Raw genomic sequence first — 19834 nt, forward strand, 5'->3', positions numbered from 1 at the left:
GTTTACATCTTTACCCTTTTATTTGTGAGGACTAGGTTTGAAATTTAAGAATTTAACAACTTTCGTAGCTATTTTAGTAGAAAATCTAGAAAAATAGTCACATATCACAAGTAAAAAATTTATAAAATAAGAATAATAAATCTAAATAAGTAACTTAATAGGATAATTTTATCGGACGGATAATAATCGGTAAGAAAGGGGTATACCATATCCGCATCCTATTAGTAATCAAACGGATTCGGATACATCTAAACGGATGCAGATGCAAATACGAAAGCGGATTTCAGTTATCCCTTTACACCCGTAGGTAAAACTTGGTATTGCAATCCCACTATTAGCCACAATATGACTGTTGGAGATCTTTGGAGATTATGTTAGAGATAATATGATCATTGGAGACCTTTGGAGAATATAACCATTGGAAATCTTTAGAGAATATGACCATTACAAACTATATATGCTAGGATTAAAATTCAAATCCTCATACCATGCATGTTTTCCCTTTATATATCATCCCATATAATTTCTTTCCTTATGTATAGCTGGCACATTTATTTTATTCTTTACTTGATTGTATTAAATATACACATGAAGAGGTAATACAAAAATCACTTCTACACAAATCTTCTTAACATGGTATCAGTTTAGAACGATCCAAACCTTTTCAAGTGAAACTAATTTCTATTTTCAAGAGCAATAAATGATCCCTACATTGTTGTTTTCTTTCAGTTGCCTTTACAATGACGGATCCATCTCTCAATGCTCTTGCTACAGCTGTTGTTGCTTCTAATAATGTTGTTTCCATCCACTTTGATGATTCTTCTTCATATTTTCTACATGATTTGGATAATCCTGGTGTTGTACTCGTCATGCAGCTCTTATGTGGCGACAATTATCCCACTTGGAATAGTGTGATGTGAATGGCTCTTGAGGCCAAACATAAGCATGCCTTTATCGATGGCTTCTTGCCTAAACCCACCGCTGATTCTTTGGAGCTTCAAGCATGGACACAATGCTACAATATGGTCCTCTCTTCATTGCTAAATGATCTCTCACTTGATATTGCTAATAGCATTCTCTACATATCTACTGCCCACGTGGTTTGGGGTGATCTTCATGATCTTTTTTCTCATAAAAATGCTCCTCGAATTTTGTAGATCCGGCGTAGGATTTCTAATCATCATCAAGGAACAACTTCTTTGGCATATTTTTATACTATTCTCAAGGATTTCTAGGACGAAGTCGACTCATACAACTCATTCCCTCCCTGCACTTGTGGTCTCTTGTCAAAACGCATTGATCTTCAACAACAAGATCGCTTACTTGAATTTTTAATGGGCCTCAATGATTCTTATTCTTCTGTTTAGAGTCAACTCCTTTTAATGGAACCCTTATCTAACATCAATCATGCTTATTATCTTCTATTGTAAGAGGAGCATCATCGCTCCCTCTATGAGTTACCAAAACCATCATTGCATCAACTTGCCCTTGCAGCCACTGCTCCTTGTACACATTCTAAAAACTTTAAGAAGCCTATGTATTACTGTGATTTATTGTGGTATGGACGACCATTCAGATTCCTGTTTTTTTAAGAAACATGGTTATCCTCCGAAGAGCAACAATACACACATTAAATCAACATCACATGGACTCTCTGCTCGTTACTTTGCAGCCACCAACCCAAGAATGAATTTTGCCCCCTCCTTTACTTCAGCGCAGTATCGTCAATTATTGGCATTGATCGAATCAGGTAATCCCACTCCTTTAGCAAATGCTGAGGTAATTCCCCTTCCCCATGGGTTATTGATTATGGAGCTAATTTTCATATGGCTTCTAAGTTACATTTCTTTGATGTTAATACAGTGATTCCTTATACATCTTCGATTACATTACCCAATGGTGAAACAACCCCTGTGTCCCATTTAGGGACTTGCACCCCCACCCCTTCCTTCTCTCTTAATAATGTCTTATATGTTCCTTCATTCCATTTTAATTTATTATCCGTTAGTCAAATCACTAAAGCGCTCAATTGTTCAGTAACATTTTTTCCTCATCATTGTGTCTTTCAAGACTTACAAACGAAGAAGATGATTGGATTGGATGAAGAGAATAATGGCTTATATTATTTGGAGTTGCTTCCCTCCATTATTGCCACCTCATCCACTCATTCCCACTCCTTTGATGTGTGGTATTGACGCTTAGGTCACCTGTCACATCCACCCAGCCGGTATCCTATCTGGCATACCCGAGTGTGTGATCCATAGTCCCGAAGATCAGTATCGAGGAAATCAACCTCCCACATTCACAATAATATAATCAAGAACAAGACTAAATCAAGGATAACAATGTAAATTAATAAATCAAAGCAAAGTAACGAAATAATCATCAGAGTGCGGAAATGATACCAGTAGATATGTATAATCAAAATGTAGAGTGAGGTGGAATCTCACTCCACGAGTACACCAGAATGTAGTTCGAAAATCAAAAGAAGATTACAACTGGTTCTAAAGACAAGAAAGAAAATAAAATCAACCTAAGCTAGAGTCTATTCTACTTTATAAAGAACGTCTTCATAAACATAAATTTCATCAATCAAGCTTAGACGCTCCCACTCCACAGTAGGGCTAATCATGGTACGAAGCATGATCACTTGAGGGATCATCAACGTAATCTTCATAGTTGCTAACACCTTGCATGTAGTACGCCTCTTCAGCTTGCACTTCCTCATATTGGCCTTCATAGTCATCTACACCTGTAGAATAATCTAACAAAAGATATTGTACAAAAGGAGTGAGTTCAAGAGAACTCAGCAAGGCAAGTCATTTCATAACAACATTAATAACATGATAGCATAAACATAGCATGATGCGATATGATATGAGACAGACAATGCATGAATGAGTCTAACTCTATGCATGCTGGCCTCTATAGGTAGACATGCTTTAAGTCATAGCACCATACTTCTTTAGGAAGGTCATTCACTTCCCCTCAGCCATTTTGGCATCTTGGGTCTACAGGTGGTAGTTGGGTCAAGGCATCCTTCTTGGACATTCCATGGAATGTCAGGGTAAAACCTAGCCAAATGCAAGTCATCTACTTGGTTATATCAACTCAGATCCATATACGTCCATTCCTCGCCCCTGGCGATCCTTTCCAGTATCCTTCACACTAGAGTCAGCATAGTCCCAGACTACGGACTCATCAACCCTATTGGTCATCCACGAGTAGTAGACGGGAAGTTCTCATGTCCCCTCACGGATTGGCTACCAGTCTTGAGCGCCCATGAGCCCAAGTCTACTAAATGCGACCCTACCAATAAATGGCCCTCACAATGTGATTCATGTCTTCTCACGGGTTGGTTACCAGTCTTGAACGCCCATGAATCCCCATTGCTACCACGGGTCGTTCGGTCTCAATACCCTTCCAAATCAGGTCTGATATAATAGGGAATATCCTAGCCAAACACTGCTAGACAAATCCTAGATATGACAACCAATAATCCGGGAAAGCGTCAAAGGGCAACATTGGAAATATCACATACTATTCCCACTGATGTCCAAGGACAGAAATGTCAAAGGACATTCTTCAATCCCAAATCATACCTAAACAATCACACAATCCCAATTCAGTCATATCATCCATGACAAATATCTCATCAAATAGAAGAGTATAATAAGATAAGATCGAATGAATAAGCAAGATACATGAGTAAGTATTCATACATGATCAAGTACATAAAGTAATTAAGGAAATAAGATCCTACTGTACTTGCAGCATTCATATCATAATAGAAACTATCGTAACAGTAGCAAATCTAAGTAGTTCCCAATTTAGAAACTAAGATTCATGCAATCTATTTTAATATGGTAATAATTGTCCTTACCTTAAATAGATTCAAAGATATTCCGGACGGACAAGAGAATGGATTCAAGGTTAGCAAACAAACCCTATAACAACATCATACAATCATTAAGAAGCAGTCCTAAAAGAATAAGCATCAAATGAATCGAAACGGATGAAGAAATCTCATTCTGTCACAGCGGGTTGATTGGTCCAATCGACCCAGGCAATCTGCCCAGTGAACAGTACGAGTCAAAAATCTGATTTTTTGTTCGAAACCTATTCTACACAATCCGGAATGTTACGAAACTTGGAGGGAATGTCTAACACAATATTCTAAGACTATCTAGAACATGTTAGACATCAAACGGCGATAAAAACCAATACTTACTAATATAGAATCATACTTTCTAATTTGGTAGAAAACATAGTTTTTATTGAAAACATGCTATGAATGAAAGAGATGAACTAGAGATGATGAGATCTCATTCTAGTATATAAATACAGTAAATCAAGTATATGAATAATCATGGAGAAGCATCTATAATGCTTGAAGAAATCAAAATAAGAATATGATCATAGATTTAAGAAGAAATCATAAGAATCATGTTGAGAATGAATAAGAAGATCATAGCATAGAGAATGAAAAGAGATTGTAGAAGATATGATTGCAAGGATGCAACATCTCCTTCATGATCTCAATTCAGAGAAGAGAATGATCATAGTAAGAATGAATCAATAACATAATAGAGTGAATACTAACCTTTGATTGAAGAACAAGAAAGAGAACTTGAATGTTGCAAGGTTTGATCTTCTTCAACACTCTTGGAGGCTTGGAGAGGAGTTCCTTTCGTTCTCTAAGTGTTTTGGAGGCTAGGGATACTAAAAATAAGTACTATGGTATATATAGCAACATAGACCTAAACATAAGATTATGCTCGAATTCTATCTACTTGGGTCGACTGGCTGGGTAGACTGGCCTAGTCGACCCAGGCAGTTGACCCAGGCTGTCAGCAAAGCCTGAATCAGGGATTTGAGGGCCTTTCTCTTATTGGAATCAAACGAAACTTTAAGCACACAAACTATAACTTACCTAGCATAGGAAAATGGCTTCAAATCATATCTAACCAAGCTCTAAGGTCATCAACCAATCTTCTCTTCATCAAGGTGTAGTCTCTTTTCCAAATCCAACAAGGTCATCAAGTATGGGGCATCATCATCAATCTCCATAGGTTTGGAGTCGAATACCATGTCTTCTACTGATATGGCCCATAGTTGACTTTCACTTATACTTTGGGTCTTCGGACCTACAAACAATAGAGTATCCGGGTTAAGGTTAGGGCCGGGTTTCACACCACCCATCTCGCAACATTACTAATTCTTTATCACATTTTAATTCTTGCATTTCAATTTCTAATAAATGTGTTTGCACTATTTGCCCTTTGGAAAAACAAACCCGGCTACCTTTCTGATCTAGCTCCATATCTACTTCATCTTCTTTTGATTTAATACATTGCGATTTTTGGGGTCCTTATTATATTCCTTCTATATATGGTGCTAAATATCTTTTGACTATTGCGGATGACTATTCTCGCTATACTTGGGTTTTTCTAATGAACTTCAAATCTGACGCTTGGTCTTATTTGCATGATTTTTTTACAATGGTCAAAACTCAATTCAATTCTCATTCACATAGATAATGCTCGTGAATTTTTTAATCACTCCACCACCTCTATTTTTTTCCAACCATGGAGTTATTCATGAACATAGTTGTGTTGACACCCCCACAACAAAATGGTGTTGTTGAATGCAAACACCGGCACCTACTCAATGTTGGTCAGGCCCTTTTATTTCAAGCCAATCTTCCATAAGATTTTTTGGGTGATTGCATTCTTACTACCACACACATTATTAATAGGTTGCCTACCAAACTATTAAAAGAGAAAACTCCTTTTGAACTTCTTTTTAATAAAACCCCCACATATGCTCATCTTCATACTTTTGGTTGTTTGTGCTGTGGACAACCATTCCACCATCAAGTACAAATTTGACCCCCGTGCTTCTCCAGGAATTTTCATTGGATACCCTTTTACTTAAAAAGGTTATAAAATTTTTTATCTCACTTCTCATAAGGTTTACACTAGTAGGGATGTTTTCATTGAACATATTTTTCCTTACCACCTAAAGACTTCCCCTTCATCTACTAATGCTACCCTCTTTGTTCCAGTTCCTGATTTTGAATCCTCCTCCATCCCTACAAACCCAGTTTTTCCATCTCCACCACTAGACTTGCCAACCCCACCACACAATCCTTCCCCACCTCCAGTTGTGTTGTTGCCACGTCGCTCCACCTAGTCGCATCATCCCCCCTCCCATTTGAAGGTCTACATATGCTCAGCTACTCACGCCACATCATCTTCTTCGGATGCTGGTAAACTCCTTCCGCTTGATTCTTCTATATCCTATAAAAAGGTCTCACCTTCTCATCTTAAGTTTATCAAGTCTCTTTTCTCTTCTGAAGAACCCACTAGCTTTGCCAAAGCAATGTTGTCACCTGACTGGAAAGATGCCATGCAGTCAAAGATTGAGGCTCTTGAAACCAATAACAATCCCTTGATCCTTTGCCAAATGGCTTTACAAAATTAAATGACACTTTGATGGTTCTATTGAATGGGTACAAAGCACATTTGGTGGCCAAGGGGTACACCCAAATTGAAGGAGTTGATTTTCATGAGACTTTTGCTCCTGTGGCCAAACTAGTTACTGTACACGTCTTGCTTGATCTTGCCTCAATTAAAAATTGATCACTTCACCAATTTGACGTCAGTAACGTCTTCTTACACGGCAATCTTGATGAAGAAGTATATATGACTCTACCTCCTAGTTATCATCGTAAGGGGGAGAATATTGTTTGCCGCCTCCACAAATCTCTCTATGGTTTAAAGCAGGCTTCTCATAATTGGTTTGCCAATTTTTCTACTACCTTAATGAGTGTGGGCTTCATTTAGTCAACTACAGATTATTCCTTTTTTTTTCTAAGGGCCATAGGGATTCAACCATCTTTGTATTAGTGTATGTGGATGAAACCCTTATTGTTGGTTTTGACACTTTGGCATTTCCACCTTAAAGGGTTTCCTTCACCAACAATTTCATATCAAAGATCTTGGACCCATGAAATATTTTGTTGGTCTTGAACTGGCTCGCTCACAAAAGGGTATTTTCTTCAAACAATGAAAATACACTTTGGATATATTATCTGATGTCGGCCTCACCGGTGCTCGCCCAACTTCATTTCCAATAGAACAAAGTCTCAAGCTTACAAACTCCAATGGTGATATCCTTCCTAAACCTGCATCTTATTGTCGTTTGATTGGACCATTGATTTATCTCACCATCACTCGTCCCAATATTGTGCACACTGTCAACATTCTTAGCCAGTTTATGCCCCAATCTTGCAAACAACATATGGACGCTGTAACTCGCCTTGTGCAATACCTTAATAGCTCACCTGGCCAAGGTATTTTACAAACCACATATGGGCGCTGCAACTCGCCTTCTTCGTGATACCTTCATAGCTTACGTCCAACTAATAGCACCTTATCACTTCGTGCTTTTTGCAACTTTGATTGGGCCAGTTGTCCTATGACTCGCCACTCCACCACTGGTTACTGTGTTTTTTTCAGTTCTAACCCTATCTCTTGGAAAACCAAGAAACAACATATAGTCTCTCAATCCTCTTCTAAGGTGGAATATCAAGCCATGGCAATGGTCACTTGCGAGCTAATTTGGTTAACTTCGCTCCTTCAAGATTTTGGTATTCATTTAAAGCACCCAATCCCTCTTTTCTGTGACAATCAAGCAGCCATCCACATTGCCGCCAATCCTGTGTTTCACGAGCGCACCAGACATATTGAAATTGATTGTCATGTCATCCGTGATAAGATACGCTCTGGCCTCATCCGCACCATCTAGTTCTACCCAAATTGCTAACATTTTCACCAAATCCCTTAGCAAAGATTATTTTCTATTCCTCAAGGACAAGTTGGGAGTTATGATATTCACTCTCCAACTTGAGGGGGAGTATTAGCCACAATATGACCGTTGGAGATCTTTGGATAATATGACCGTTGGAGATCTTTGGATAATATGACCGTTGGATATCTTTGGAGAATATGACCATCGCAAACTATACATGCTAGGATTGAAATTCAAATCTTAATCCCATGCATGTTTTTTTTTTATGTATTATCTCATATAATTTCTTTCTTTATGTATAGCATGCCACATTTATTTTATTTTTTACTTAATTGTATTATATATACAATGAAGAGATAATACAAAAATCACTTTTACACAAAATCTTCTTAACTTCCACTGTTAACAAAGTTGCATCTAGCCTTTTGGAACCAAAAGGATTCTTGGGCTTCTAGAATTCATTCAAGGTGGGAGGCAGAGGGACTATGGGTCCCATTGAGGAGGTCCTCATCGAGAAGACAGTCATTGAATAATAGGGATTTTAATTGATTGATATGACCAAAACTTCTCGATTCCATTTCTTTAAGAGGACAGTGAGACTAGCAAGTTTGGCATTAAAGGAAGGGGACTTTAAGGAGCTCCAAACCCTAGAACAAAATGAGAAAAACTTAGGGTGAGATGACCAAGTATCCTGAAAGTGGAAGAGTTTGTTTATGCTGGGGACAGAGAGGGGGACTCAAGGAGGATAGGGTTATGATTAGAGCCAAGAGCAGGCAATTTTTTTTATCCGACTTTGGGGAATGAACAAAGCCAAAAATTAGAGATGAAAATTCTATCAAGCTTTTCTCTAATGAAGTATTTTCCCTTTTGCAAATTAGACTAAGTGTAACAAGATTGAGGAAAATTGACTTCAGGCAAATTAAAATCAAAACAAAGATTGGATAGCATAAGATTTAGAGAGCCGAAAAGGGGAACTCCCTTTCTTTTCCATCTGCCTTTAGGACTTCATTAAAGTCACCAATGATTAGAAAGGGAGCATCAAGGAAGTTTATGAATTCTCTAAGTTTAGTCTAAAAAATTAATTTGTCCTTACTCTTAGGGAGTATAAAATAAACCAGAAGGAACCAAAACAAGCATGAAAGAGTTTAGCTTTAACAAAAAGGTTAGAGCAGATAACATCCAAAATGTCAAAGTTTTGATCCCCAAGCAAGCCCAGCTTTTCCAGTACAGGCAACCCAAGCTAGTTAAGGCTTAAATTGCACCCTACTTAGTTCCCGAAAATTTAGGTTATCTGCAGATTGAAATGTTTGGGTTATCTACTATGGGAGATGGAGATTGAAAGTCAATGCCTTTATGTTCAAGTAGTACTTGTCTTCAAACTTTGATCCTTAATTTAAGAGTCGAGGAAGAAGGCTAATCAGTCTTAACTTGAATGAATGAACAGCTGCGATCGATGTTACGTGACATGTGCACTATTAACTCGCTATTTTTATCTCTTTTTCCTCTTATAAAATTGTAAATCTACGCATGATACGCAAATTTTTTTTTTTTTTTTTTTTTTTTTGGTAAAAACATGAAACTCAAACCTGTGCTTAAGTTTATGCAATATAGAAAACTTTACCATCACGGTTTGGAATCTTTTTATGCTATGGCTTATAGCAATGGATGAGGAAATTTAATTAAAATCATGGTTTAAACCAAGCTGATCGTAGGGTTGTGAAGCATCCAGGCCCTCCTGAGGTATGGATCAGTTTTATATAACATCACTATGCATGAGCAACCGTAAGACTTGAAAATTCCAGTCATTATTCTTTTTCAGTTACTCCTAAAGAACATTATCTTGCTCATCTTGCTCAACTCTTTGAGCATTTATTTATCAAGAGGGAGACTTTGATTTTCTTATCTGAACTGACTTAATCATTGGAGGTGGCTTCCCGTCCCCAGAGACGGCACATTCTCACATTTATTTTATATTCAAGAACCAGATCTGATCGATAAACGAACCAAGGAGCTCCAAGTATACTTATACAATAACAACATCCAAATCACTTCCATGTTCTATTCTGCCTACCTCTTAGTAAGAAGCTTTCTTCCTTGGGTGATTATCCTACACTCCATCTTGCAGTGTCTAAAAATTTGTTAGATACAAGCACACAACAATATTAATGAATTGAATATGTAATTGGGAATTAAAGCATCACAAAAACACGTTTTTTCAAAGCTAAGTGTTGTTGACAATTGTGCAGTTGGATTCTCTCGCCCCATGTATTGGACTGATGTGAGTTCCTTTAACCATTCTGTGATATTGGCTAATGTTTTTGGGCGTTGGGTTATTGGTTATTAAGAGTCGTCGAATGTCTTTCCATTTATATAAAATAACAACTGATAACATAGAAAAACCATCCGACTATATTATTTGACTAGCTCGTGACGCCCAAGTCTAGGGGTGTCAATTTATAGTTCGAACTGTTAAAATCAAACCGCACAAACCCGTTATAGTCCGAACCGGTCAGAATCGAACCTTAATGGGCCGTAATTGGGCTGAGGGTTGTGGAGCCCGCACCAACTCAAAACCGAACCACAACCCGTTATAATCTGTTTTACAAACCGTTTTGTAATTTTACATTAAATAGTATTTGAATCATTATATTACCATTAGGTAAGGGTGTCAATTGCGTACCGAAACCGTTTAATCGTACCAAACCGCGCCGACTAAAACCGCACCGTACCATACCGTTCAAAATTCGGTACGGTTCTGGTTTTAGGTACTCATGCCGTCGGTACGTACCGAATTGGTACCGTATCAAATTAAGAGATATAAATTGTAATTTTACAATTAAAACACTTAACCTTTTCCCTATCCTTAATTCCCTGTTTCAATTTTTTGTTTCATCATTCATTTATCTTCTTAAATTTACTTGTTTTGTGTCTATTTAATTAGATTTATTTGCTTTATCTATGTTACTTTCAAATTATATCGATTGGTTGATCACAATTTCATTAGGATCTTAATGAACTAATAACAAAAGTGGCATAAGTTCATTCGTACAAAAATTGTACTGCACTAGATACCGTGTTTAAACCGTTTTCCTATACCGAATTAATACCGAAACCGTACCGTACCGAATTTAAACGGTACGGTACGGTTCTGGTTTTCAGTATTCAAAGTGAAACCACACCGAAACCGTACTGATTAACACCCTTACCATTAGGTAGTTGGTATAGACAATTAAAAAAATTAAGCATGAATTCAAAAATCAAATAGTCATTTTACTACTTAATATTTAGGTTCTTAATTTCTATAGAATGGGCGGATTTTTTTTTTAATGGAAACTAATCAATAGCAACTTTGCTTTTCATATAATTTTCGATTTTGTTGTAAGATGCTCACTTGTTTTTTCTTGTTCTTTTTCTTACACATCATAAATCGTTAGTCAACCTGAATCTAAACCGTTAGCCCAAACCGTTAATTAGCCCGAACCCAAACCGCACCAAACCGAAAGTAGTCCGAAACTGTTATTTTAATAATGGGTCGTGTTTGGACTAAGTGTTTTTCAGTCCGAAACCGCTAGGCCTAGTCCGAAACCGTTTCAAACTGCACCATTGACTCCCCTACCCAACTCCTAACTTAAAAAAGATTGGCATAAATTCAAGATTGAAATTTTGTAATTCGAAAAAGCCAACTGGAAAGGGTTGGCACAACTTACAAGGTCAAGTCAGCTTTTTTTTTTGTTAAACAAGGTGAAGTCAAGGCAAGAGGAGAGATACGGAAAAGGACAACCTCCAATGGGCTCCATGGCACGTGAAACGGCAATCTTTTTCGAAGAATTCCTTGGCGTGAAGTGTGAACAACTGAACATATAATAAAAACAAGAGTTTCTTTGTTATGGTGGGCCCTTTTTGCATCGGAATTGATGGCGGGAGGCCCAGCGTGTTCTAACTTCTAATACGTCACGTGCACTATATCCTGTTGTGAATCCCCACAGTCGCTTTCATTCGAGCAGCGTCTGGTCCCCCTCTTCCACCTTCGCGTGAAAACGGAAAAATCATCGCAGATCATTATCTACTATTGCGCTGTGTGGTCACGAATTCGGATCTTCTCCCCGTCGGAGGTGCAGAGAGTGTTCCCCCATGGCTTCCTGACCACAAAAACCAGTGGGTAGCACTGGTTAAAAAAAAAATTTTATTTTTTTCAAAAAGTGTTTTTCACCGTGGGCCCCACTGATGTTTGTGGTCAGAAAGCGTAGGTGTGCTCCCCGTCGGGGGAGTTGATCCGGACTCATGTGGTCACCATCACTCTCTACTGCGCAAAATAGTGCTTCAGATTTTTCCTTTTTATTTGTTCACTAGGGTATTTATTTTTTTGGTAAATTCACTAATGTATCTTCTAGAATAATGGTTGCAGTGCACCGTATTGGATTAATTAGTTTTTTTTTCTAGAGAAATTAAAACTTGTAAGTGAAATTTCTCGGGGATCTAATCGTTCCCCCCTTTTGCTGTGTCTTGACGTATCTCCGCCTCCGGCGTGACTTTTCTCTTCTCCTCCTCTGAAGTGTCTCCATCTCCGCCTCCGGCGTGACTCTACTTCTTCTCTCATACCACCTCTATCCACTGCTAACGCCGTGCACTCCAAATCTTGCTACCACCAGCATAATTTTTTACATGGCAAGTTCGTCCAACGCAAATCCTACCCCCCAGACCCAGGAAACACTATAGAAGGTGTTTTCGTAGACGACGAGTTTGAAGACAAGGTGGTCTACTCACCTGTAGCAACCATTGTGGGAAAGGTTCTTGAAGGTCGACGTTACCACACGCAGGCTGTTACTGAAGCACTGCCAAAGGCTTGGAACACTAGTGGAACTGTGCAGGTCATACTAAAAGATGAGAATATCTACATCTTCCATTTTCAGAGAGCCTTGGACCTCAAGAATGCAATAGAAGAAGGGCCCTGGTCAGTAGGAGGGAATTCTATTATCCTGGAGAGATGGAATGAAGCTCAAGAGTGGAAGTTCGACACTATAGAAATATGGATTCAGCTGAAAGGAATACCTATGGAGTTAATGGATCTCAAGTTGGGAATGAAGCTGGCGGCAACGATTGGAAGACCTATTAAAGGTTTAATCATAAAAGGAAACCAGCAAGGGGAGCAAATGCATTATCAGAGATTTTGCATTGCCATGAACATCTTTACACCTCTGAAAAGCTCACTACCTTTAATCAGGAGGACTGGTACACAACACACCATTTTTATTCAATACGAGAGGATTCCAGCTTTCTGTAGTTTCTGTGGCCTCATATGTCACGACTCAACTAGGTGTGCCATCTTTGATGAAGAAGCAGCTCTTCACAGGGAGATTCATCAATGCATTGAAGAGTTATGTGAAGATTTCAATGACTGTCGTTTTGAAGCGAACCTGAGAGCATTTACTCCACCAACAAAATTCATTGAAGAGGCCATGCGTACAAAAGGGATGCACATGATCGTCACCAAAGAAGAAGCTAGAACTCAGGCAAGAACAGGTCATACCCCAACCCCAACGGCTACTGACAATGCCAGAAACTGTCACTCTATGCAGCTCGGCTTCCAAGAGACTGCCAACCTATAACCATCTCCTCATGATCTGAACAAAGCTGTTGCCTCCTCTATCACAATCCAATCTGAGGTTTCAAATCAAAACCCGATGTACCATCAGCACCATCATACCCAAGGTGCTAACACATCTCATCAAGCTGCTACCCTGCAAACAACCATCAACAGAACCTCCAACCCAAACAACCCCAACCTGTCCTTTGCATTAAATACCTTGTACCATTCAACTCTTCCAACACCACCTGTCAGTGCAAATATACACTCCACCCAAGGCCAGCTCCTTCACCAACTTCCCATTCCAGCTTACACCTTGGTTTCCACAACACCCTTAAACCCAGTTTACCAAAACCAAAATCAAGCTATTGTTAACCAACAAGTCACTGCCATGCTACAACATCCTGAAATTGCTTTGGCCATACGTCAAATGCTTCCCCAGTTGACAAATATTACCCTAACTAACCCAGCTGGCTTTACTCCTCTCACCTTGGGCCAGCCCAACTCAAATCCAATCAATCAGCCCATGTACCATCCTCTTCAAATGGCCCCCAATAGCTTAATCAACAACCCATTAACCCCAACAAACAACATCCCTCAATATTTGGGCCCAAACCATATGGGCTTTACCCAAGTCCACTCAACAAACCCTCATACCCAGAACCCACAACCCAATTTCAATGCCCAACATGATCAACTCAACAATCCAATGGGCCTTCACACCTTAACCACAACGAACCAAGAAAACCATATAAAGCCAAACCCCATTCAAACTACCACAAATCCACCTCTTCATGAACCCCAAATCACAATGCCCAATGAACCATCTACCACCTAGCAACCCAAAGCCAAGAGACCTAGACCCCATGAAAACAATGACCTTGCATCTTCCATGACCATTGATCAAAATCAACAACAAGTGCATTTTTTAACAGAAAACACCGTGGAGGAGATGGACCCCCCCCCCACGGGAGACAGCTCTAAAGGTCCTCTCATGGAACCTACACGGCTTGGGCAGCCCCTCAACCCATCGGGCTCTGAAGAATCTTAAGAAGACAGAGCAACTAGACATTTTTTTTTTATGATGGAGACAAAAACTAAGGCAGCAAGTATGGGGAATCTACAGAAGATGTTGCAGATGGAAGGGAGCTTTTATGTGGATTCTGAAGGAAAAAGTGGAGGGTTGGCTTTACTTTGGAGTCAACACATTGAGATGGAGATTCTTGAGGCAAGTAAAAATATTATTGATACTCGGATAGCCGCAGCAAAAGGAGACCCATTTTACATGACTTTCATTTATGGCAATCCTAAGAGAGAGCAAAGGGAGGAAATCTTTGGAAATCTTTCAGCATGTTATAGCTCTTGGTCAAGGAAGAACTCAGCCATGGTCCATTATTGGAGACTTTAGTTCCCACCTCTCTTGGAAAGAAAAGGTAGGAGGAGCCCAGAAACTGTCATATGATTGTCTCTGTTTTCAACAAATGATACAAGATTGTGCTTTGATTGATTTTGAGCTTAAGGGACCGAAATACACACGGACTAATAGGAGGAAGGGTTCAGCTAATATTTGTATTTGATTGGATAGGGCTCTTGGGTATATTGAATGGAACTTCAGCTTTCCCTGATCTGCAGTGTTTGTGAAATCCTCTATGAGTTCAGACCACAACCCAATCATTCTTGATACAAAAGGTGGCAGAAGTAAAGGACAAAAACCTTTCAAATTTCTTAGTGCTTGGATGAGGCACCCACAATATGAAGAAGTTGCTAAACAAGCTTGGGGGATGAATGTTCATGGTTCAGCTGATGTTAAGTTGCTACAGAAATTCAAACATTGCCAAACCAACTTCAAGAAGTGGAACAACAATACTTTCGGTCACATTCAGACCAATGTTGCCAAGTTGAAGACACAACTAGAACAACTACAGAGTGTTGAAGGCGATAAATATTCACAAGAGGAAGTAGATAGGCTTATGAAAGATCTTGATGAGGAAATGTTGAGGGAAGAGGACTTATGGAAGCAGAAATCTAGAATTGATTGGTTAAAGGGTGGAGATGCTAATACATCATACTTCCATGCATGCACTCTCCAAAGAAGACAATCAAACAAAATACTTCGTTTGAAGAATAAGGATGGCAAATGGACTTCTGAGGAAGGAGAAATCCATAGCTTATGTGACCACTTTTCTGAAGCATTCACATCAGAACCAATTGATGAAGGTGCCCTCCAACAAGTACTCCAATCAGTTGAGCCATGCATCACAAACAATATGAATCACAGTCTATGCCAAGTTTCAACAGAGGAGGAGATCAAGAAATCACTTTTTTCCATGGGCCCCCTCAAAGCACCAGGTCCGGATGGCTTCCCCCCTCTCTTTTTTCAAAACTTATGGAATTCTATCAAGCATGATCTTATTAACTTTGTGACTGATTTCTTTGCTTCTGGGTATATGAATCCTGAGTTAAATGTTTCGTACATCTGTCTTCTGCCCAAAATCCCCCATCCAGAAACCTCTGAACACTATGGACCTATTAGCCTAGGAGGTGTGGTTACAAAGATTATATCTAAGATCTTTGCAAACAGGTGCAACTTATTCTAGATAAAGTGATGGCTCCATATCAATCTGCATTTATCCCATCAAGACTGATCTCAGATAATGTATATATGGCCCACAAAATTTTTCACTACATAAAGAAAAGGAAAAAAGGAAAAAAAAAAAAAAAAAAAAAGCTTATGGCTATAAAATTGGACATGAAAAAGGCCTATGATAGGTTGGAGTGGTGTTTCATCGAAGCTATCTTATTGAAAATGGGTTTTGACCAAAGATGGGTTGCACTTGTGATGGCATGCATTACTTCCATTTCTTATAAATTGCTTATTAATGGCCACATTAGTGCCCCCATATCCCCTACTAGGGGTATAAGACAAGGGGACCCCCTCTCCCCTGCTCTTTTTATTCTGTGTGCACAAGGGTTGAGTTCGGTTATGAAAAGAGCTGAAGAAGCTGGAACCATTAAAGGTATCAGGGTGAAGAATAGAGCCCCCCAAATTGCACATTTATTATTTGCTAATGATTGCCTCCTGTTTTCAGAAGTCAAATTGGATGTTGTGTGTAATCTTAAAGCATGTTTGGAGACATATTGTAGAGCAAGTGGGCAAGCCATCAACTTCAAGAAATCAAATCTGTTTATCAGCCCTAACACTCATATGAAATTCCAGAGATGGTTCTCTAGAGTGCTTAAGATCTCATATGCTAAGGGGCCATCCAAATATCTCGGTCTCCCTTCTGAAGTGGGCTCATCCAAGAAGCAAACGTTCAAGGAGCTATATGATAGAGTTACTCAAAAGATGGAAAGTTGGAAGACAAAGTTATTGTCTCATGCAGGCCGAGATACTCTTTTGAGGTCAGTTATCTTTGCCTTACCTCATTATGCAAGTGCTCACTTTCAGCTCCCAAAGTCACTTCATGATCATATCAAAAAAGCTTCAACAAATTTTTTCTGGGGTACTTTAGGTGAAGGAAGTAAAACACATTGGGTATCGTGGAATAGGCTTTGTAGCCCTAAAAACAAAGGGGGACTAGGCTTTAAAAAATCAGAATTTCAGAATCTTGCCCTCTTGGTCAAAGTGGAGTCTAGATTGTGGATGGACCCCAACTCTCTTTGGGAAAAATTTATAAAGCTATCTACTTCCCTAACTCATCAATTTTTTATGTGAAACCTAAGGCACATGATTCATGGGATTGGAACAGTATTTTGCAAGGGATCAAGCAACTCAAAAAGCATATTATTTGGCAAGTTGAGGAAGGGTCAAGCATCGATATATGGAAGGATAAGTGGATTCCAACAACCACAGACTACAAGGTGGGTTTTATAAAGCCAGCTAATTGCCCTTTCCATTCAGTTGCTCAGCTTATTGACCAAGATAATAGACGCTGAAATATTGACCATCTCAATGCTTGGTTCCCTGAACACATCATCAAGGAGATTCTTAAGATTCAACTTAGAATTCTTCCATCTGAAGACAAGCAGGTTTGGTTGGGTGCTAGGAATGGTGTGGTCACAACGAAAGCTGCTTATATAAAAATTTGGGAAGAGAGGGAAACTCCTTCGGTAGCAATGATGGTCAGGTCTCTTCATGGAGGCTAGTCCCAGAAGAGAAGTGGAAATTCATTTGGAAGCTTCAAGCACCACCAAAGTTGAAATTCTTTCTTCGGAGAATTTTAGCAGAAGGCCTACCCACAGGTGAAAACATGAAGAAAAGGAAATTTAATATTGATCCTTCTTGCTTGGTCTGTGGAAGCTCTCTTGAATCGGTTGATCATCTTCTCCTAAATTGCCCTTTTACTAAAGCAGTTTGGTTTTCGAGCCCTCTGGGTTTTAAAGGGGGTGATGTGGACCTATCCTTCACATCCTGGCTTGACATGATTAAGAACAAGATTTTTTTTCTACTAAAAGAGAGAGAATCGAGTTCCTAACAACTTGCACATTCATTTGTTGGAAGATCTGGAAAGCCCGGAATGATAGAGCTTTTAATAGAAGGTCGTGGAACCCATATGAAGTGGGTCAAGAGGCATGGAAGTTGGCGCAAGAGTATGTTCAAGCATGGCTAGGCCCTCCCCAAACTATCAAAATGGATAGTAGACTCACAGGTTTGGATAAATGGAAACCCCTTCCGAATAGAGCATACAAGATCAACACTGATGCAACTTTCAACAAAGAATTAGGCACTGGCAGTTTGGGATGCATAATCAGGAACCATCAAGGAAGGCCAATTGTAGTAGTTTCTGAGCCCAACTCAGCTACATCTACACTTATGGTAGAAGCAAAGGCGCTCAGGATGGCTGTTCTTTACACTCTTGGGGAAGGAATTGACATTGGTTACTTTGAATCTGATTGCAAAGAGCTCATTAGTTTAGTGAATGGCTCTGCTCCCCCTCCTCTTGATGTTGCCCCCATCATCCAGGATATCTTAGATGTGGGAGATAGGCTTGAAAAGTGTTTTTTTAAACATATTTCTAGGCGGATCAACGAGGCCGCTGATCTCCTAGCCCGGAGGGCTAAGTCGGTGACGGTCCCGACTCTTTGGCCCATTTCCTCTCCTTGGGTGCAGTCTCTTTGTAGCTCTGTTTCCTCGGCTTTGCCGTCTCAATAAATTTACTTTCTACCAAAAAAAAAAGAAATTTCTCGGGGATCTTACACATTAAAGAGTCAAAAAGTAAAATCTAAGCAAAAAAGGGGTGGGATGAAACGATACAGAAACCAATCCTTAGTGCGGGCCGCAAATTTAGCAAGTTCATCAGTTGCAAAATTGACTTCACGAGAGATGTAGGAGAAGGAACATTCAGTAAAGTACGTTGCTAGCCTACGGATGTCGGAAATGAGATGCAAGATTTTCCAACCTCCACTAGATTCCAAATGTGTAAGGAAAAATACAAATGACTGATTATCACTTTCCACTTGGATATGGGTGATTTGGAAGTCGAGAGCAAGGCAAAGACCTAGACGAACTGCTTGTGCCTTAGTTGTAAGAGAGTCCTGAGAGCCCGTTCCTTGTTCAAAAGCAAACGCCACTTGATGACAAGAGTCACGAGCTAAACCGCCAATCCCGGAGCATGTGGGATTAAGAAATGAAGAGCCATCCACATTTAGTTTGATCCTGCTCGGAGGTGGAGGTTCTTATAGGATAAGAGAGACAGGTTTATCAGGGAGGTGAAGAGGGGTGGGGGGTGAAAACGCATAGATCGCATGTTGCAAGCGCAACATAGCTTCTGGAATCTTTGGGGGGGGGGGGGGCGCAGAAGAGTGGACAATCATGTTATAGTATCCCCAAAGGGCCGAAAGGGCTATAAGGGTTTGAAATGGCTGCTGTTGGTGAGAGGAAAAGCTAGTAGGAGATATTGGGGGTAGCTAGATCGTATTAATTAGGATTACAACAGGATCGAATTAGGCAATGCCTTCTAATACCTTGACTGTTACGTCATGTCAAAGATTCAATATGCAATTTTCATTACTATTGTGCTATAGCAAATATATCTTACGAGATAATATGTTTAGGCTCAGTTGAGTTGAGTTGTGTCAAATCAAACACTCAACTTTCAACTCCGACCCAATTCTACCATAAGTTGAAATTTTTCTTACATTCACTAGGATGGTCTAGAACTGATTTAGGGTGTCAAGATGATTGTCGCAACACTAATATTAATTGAAAATTTTCTTTTACCATTTACCATTTCACTTTTTTTTGGTTGGATCATATTCAACCTCATACATAATCATTTGAAACAATGTAAAATTGATACTTTAGGAATAATATAAAATTTGAATGTTTAAATTCAAATTTTGAATATTGAAATTCAAAATTAAATCATATTTAGTGAAGACTCATTATTAAATGGAGTTTTCTAAATCTAATTCAATCAAAAGGCATTGGAGAAA

General features: G+C 39.2%; 2 protein-coding genes across 2 annotated transcripts; both read left to right on the forward strand.

The window, feature by feature from the left end:
* The first annotated feature begins 14510 nt into the window (after positions 1-14510).
* Positions 14511-15996, forward strand: LOC149012214 (uncharacterized). Its single transcript, XM_089157553.1, has 2 exons — positions 14511-14751; positions 15032-15996. Exons 1-2 carry the CDS (start codon positions 14511-14513, stop codon positions 15994-15996), a joined length of 1206 nt encoding a protein of 401 aa, XP_089013679.1.
* Positions 15997-18029: 2033 nt separating this feature from the next.
* On the forward strand, positions 18030-18551 carry LOC149012215 (uncharacterized). Its single transcript, XM_089157554.1, has one exon. The coding sequence runs from the start codon at positions 18030-18032 to the stop codon at positions 18549-18551; it is 522 nt and encodes a 173-aa protein (XP_089013680.1).
* Positions 18552-19834: the final 1283 nt, after the last annotated feature.

The sequence above is a fragment of the Hakea prostrata genome, chromosome 6 (genome assembly GCF_041222555.1).
Source record: "Hakea prostrata isolate BN-2017 chromosome 6, UWA_Hpros_2, whole genome shotgun sequence".
Lineage (NCBI taxonomy): Eukaryota > Viridiplantae > Streptophyta > Magnoliopsida > Proteales > Proteaceae > Hakea > Hakea prostrata.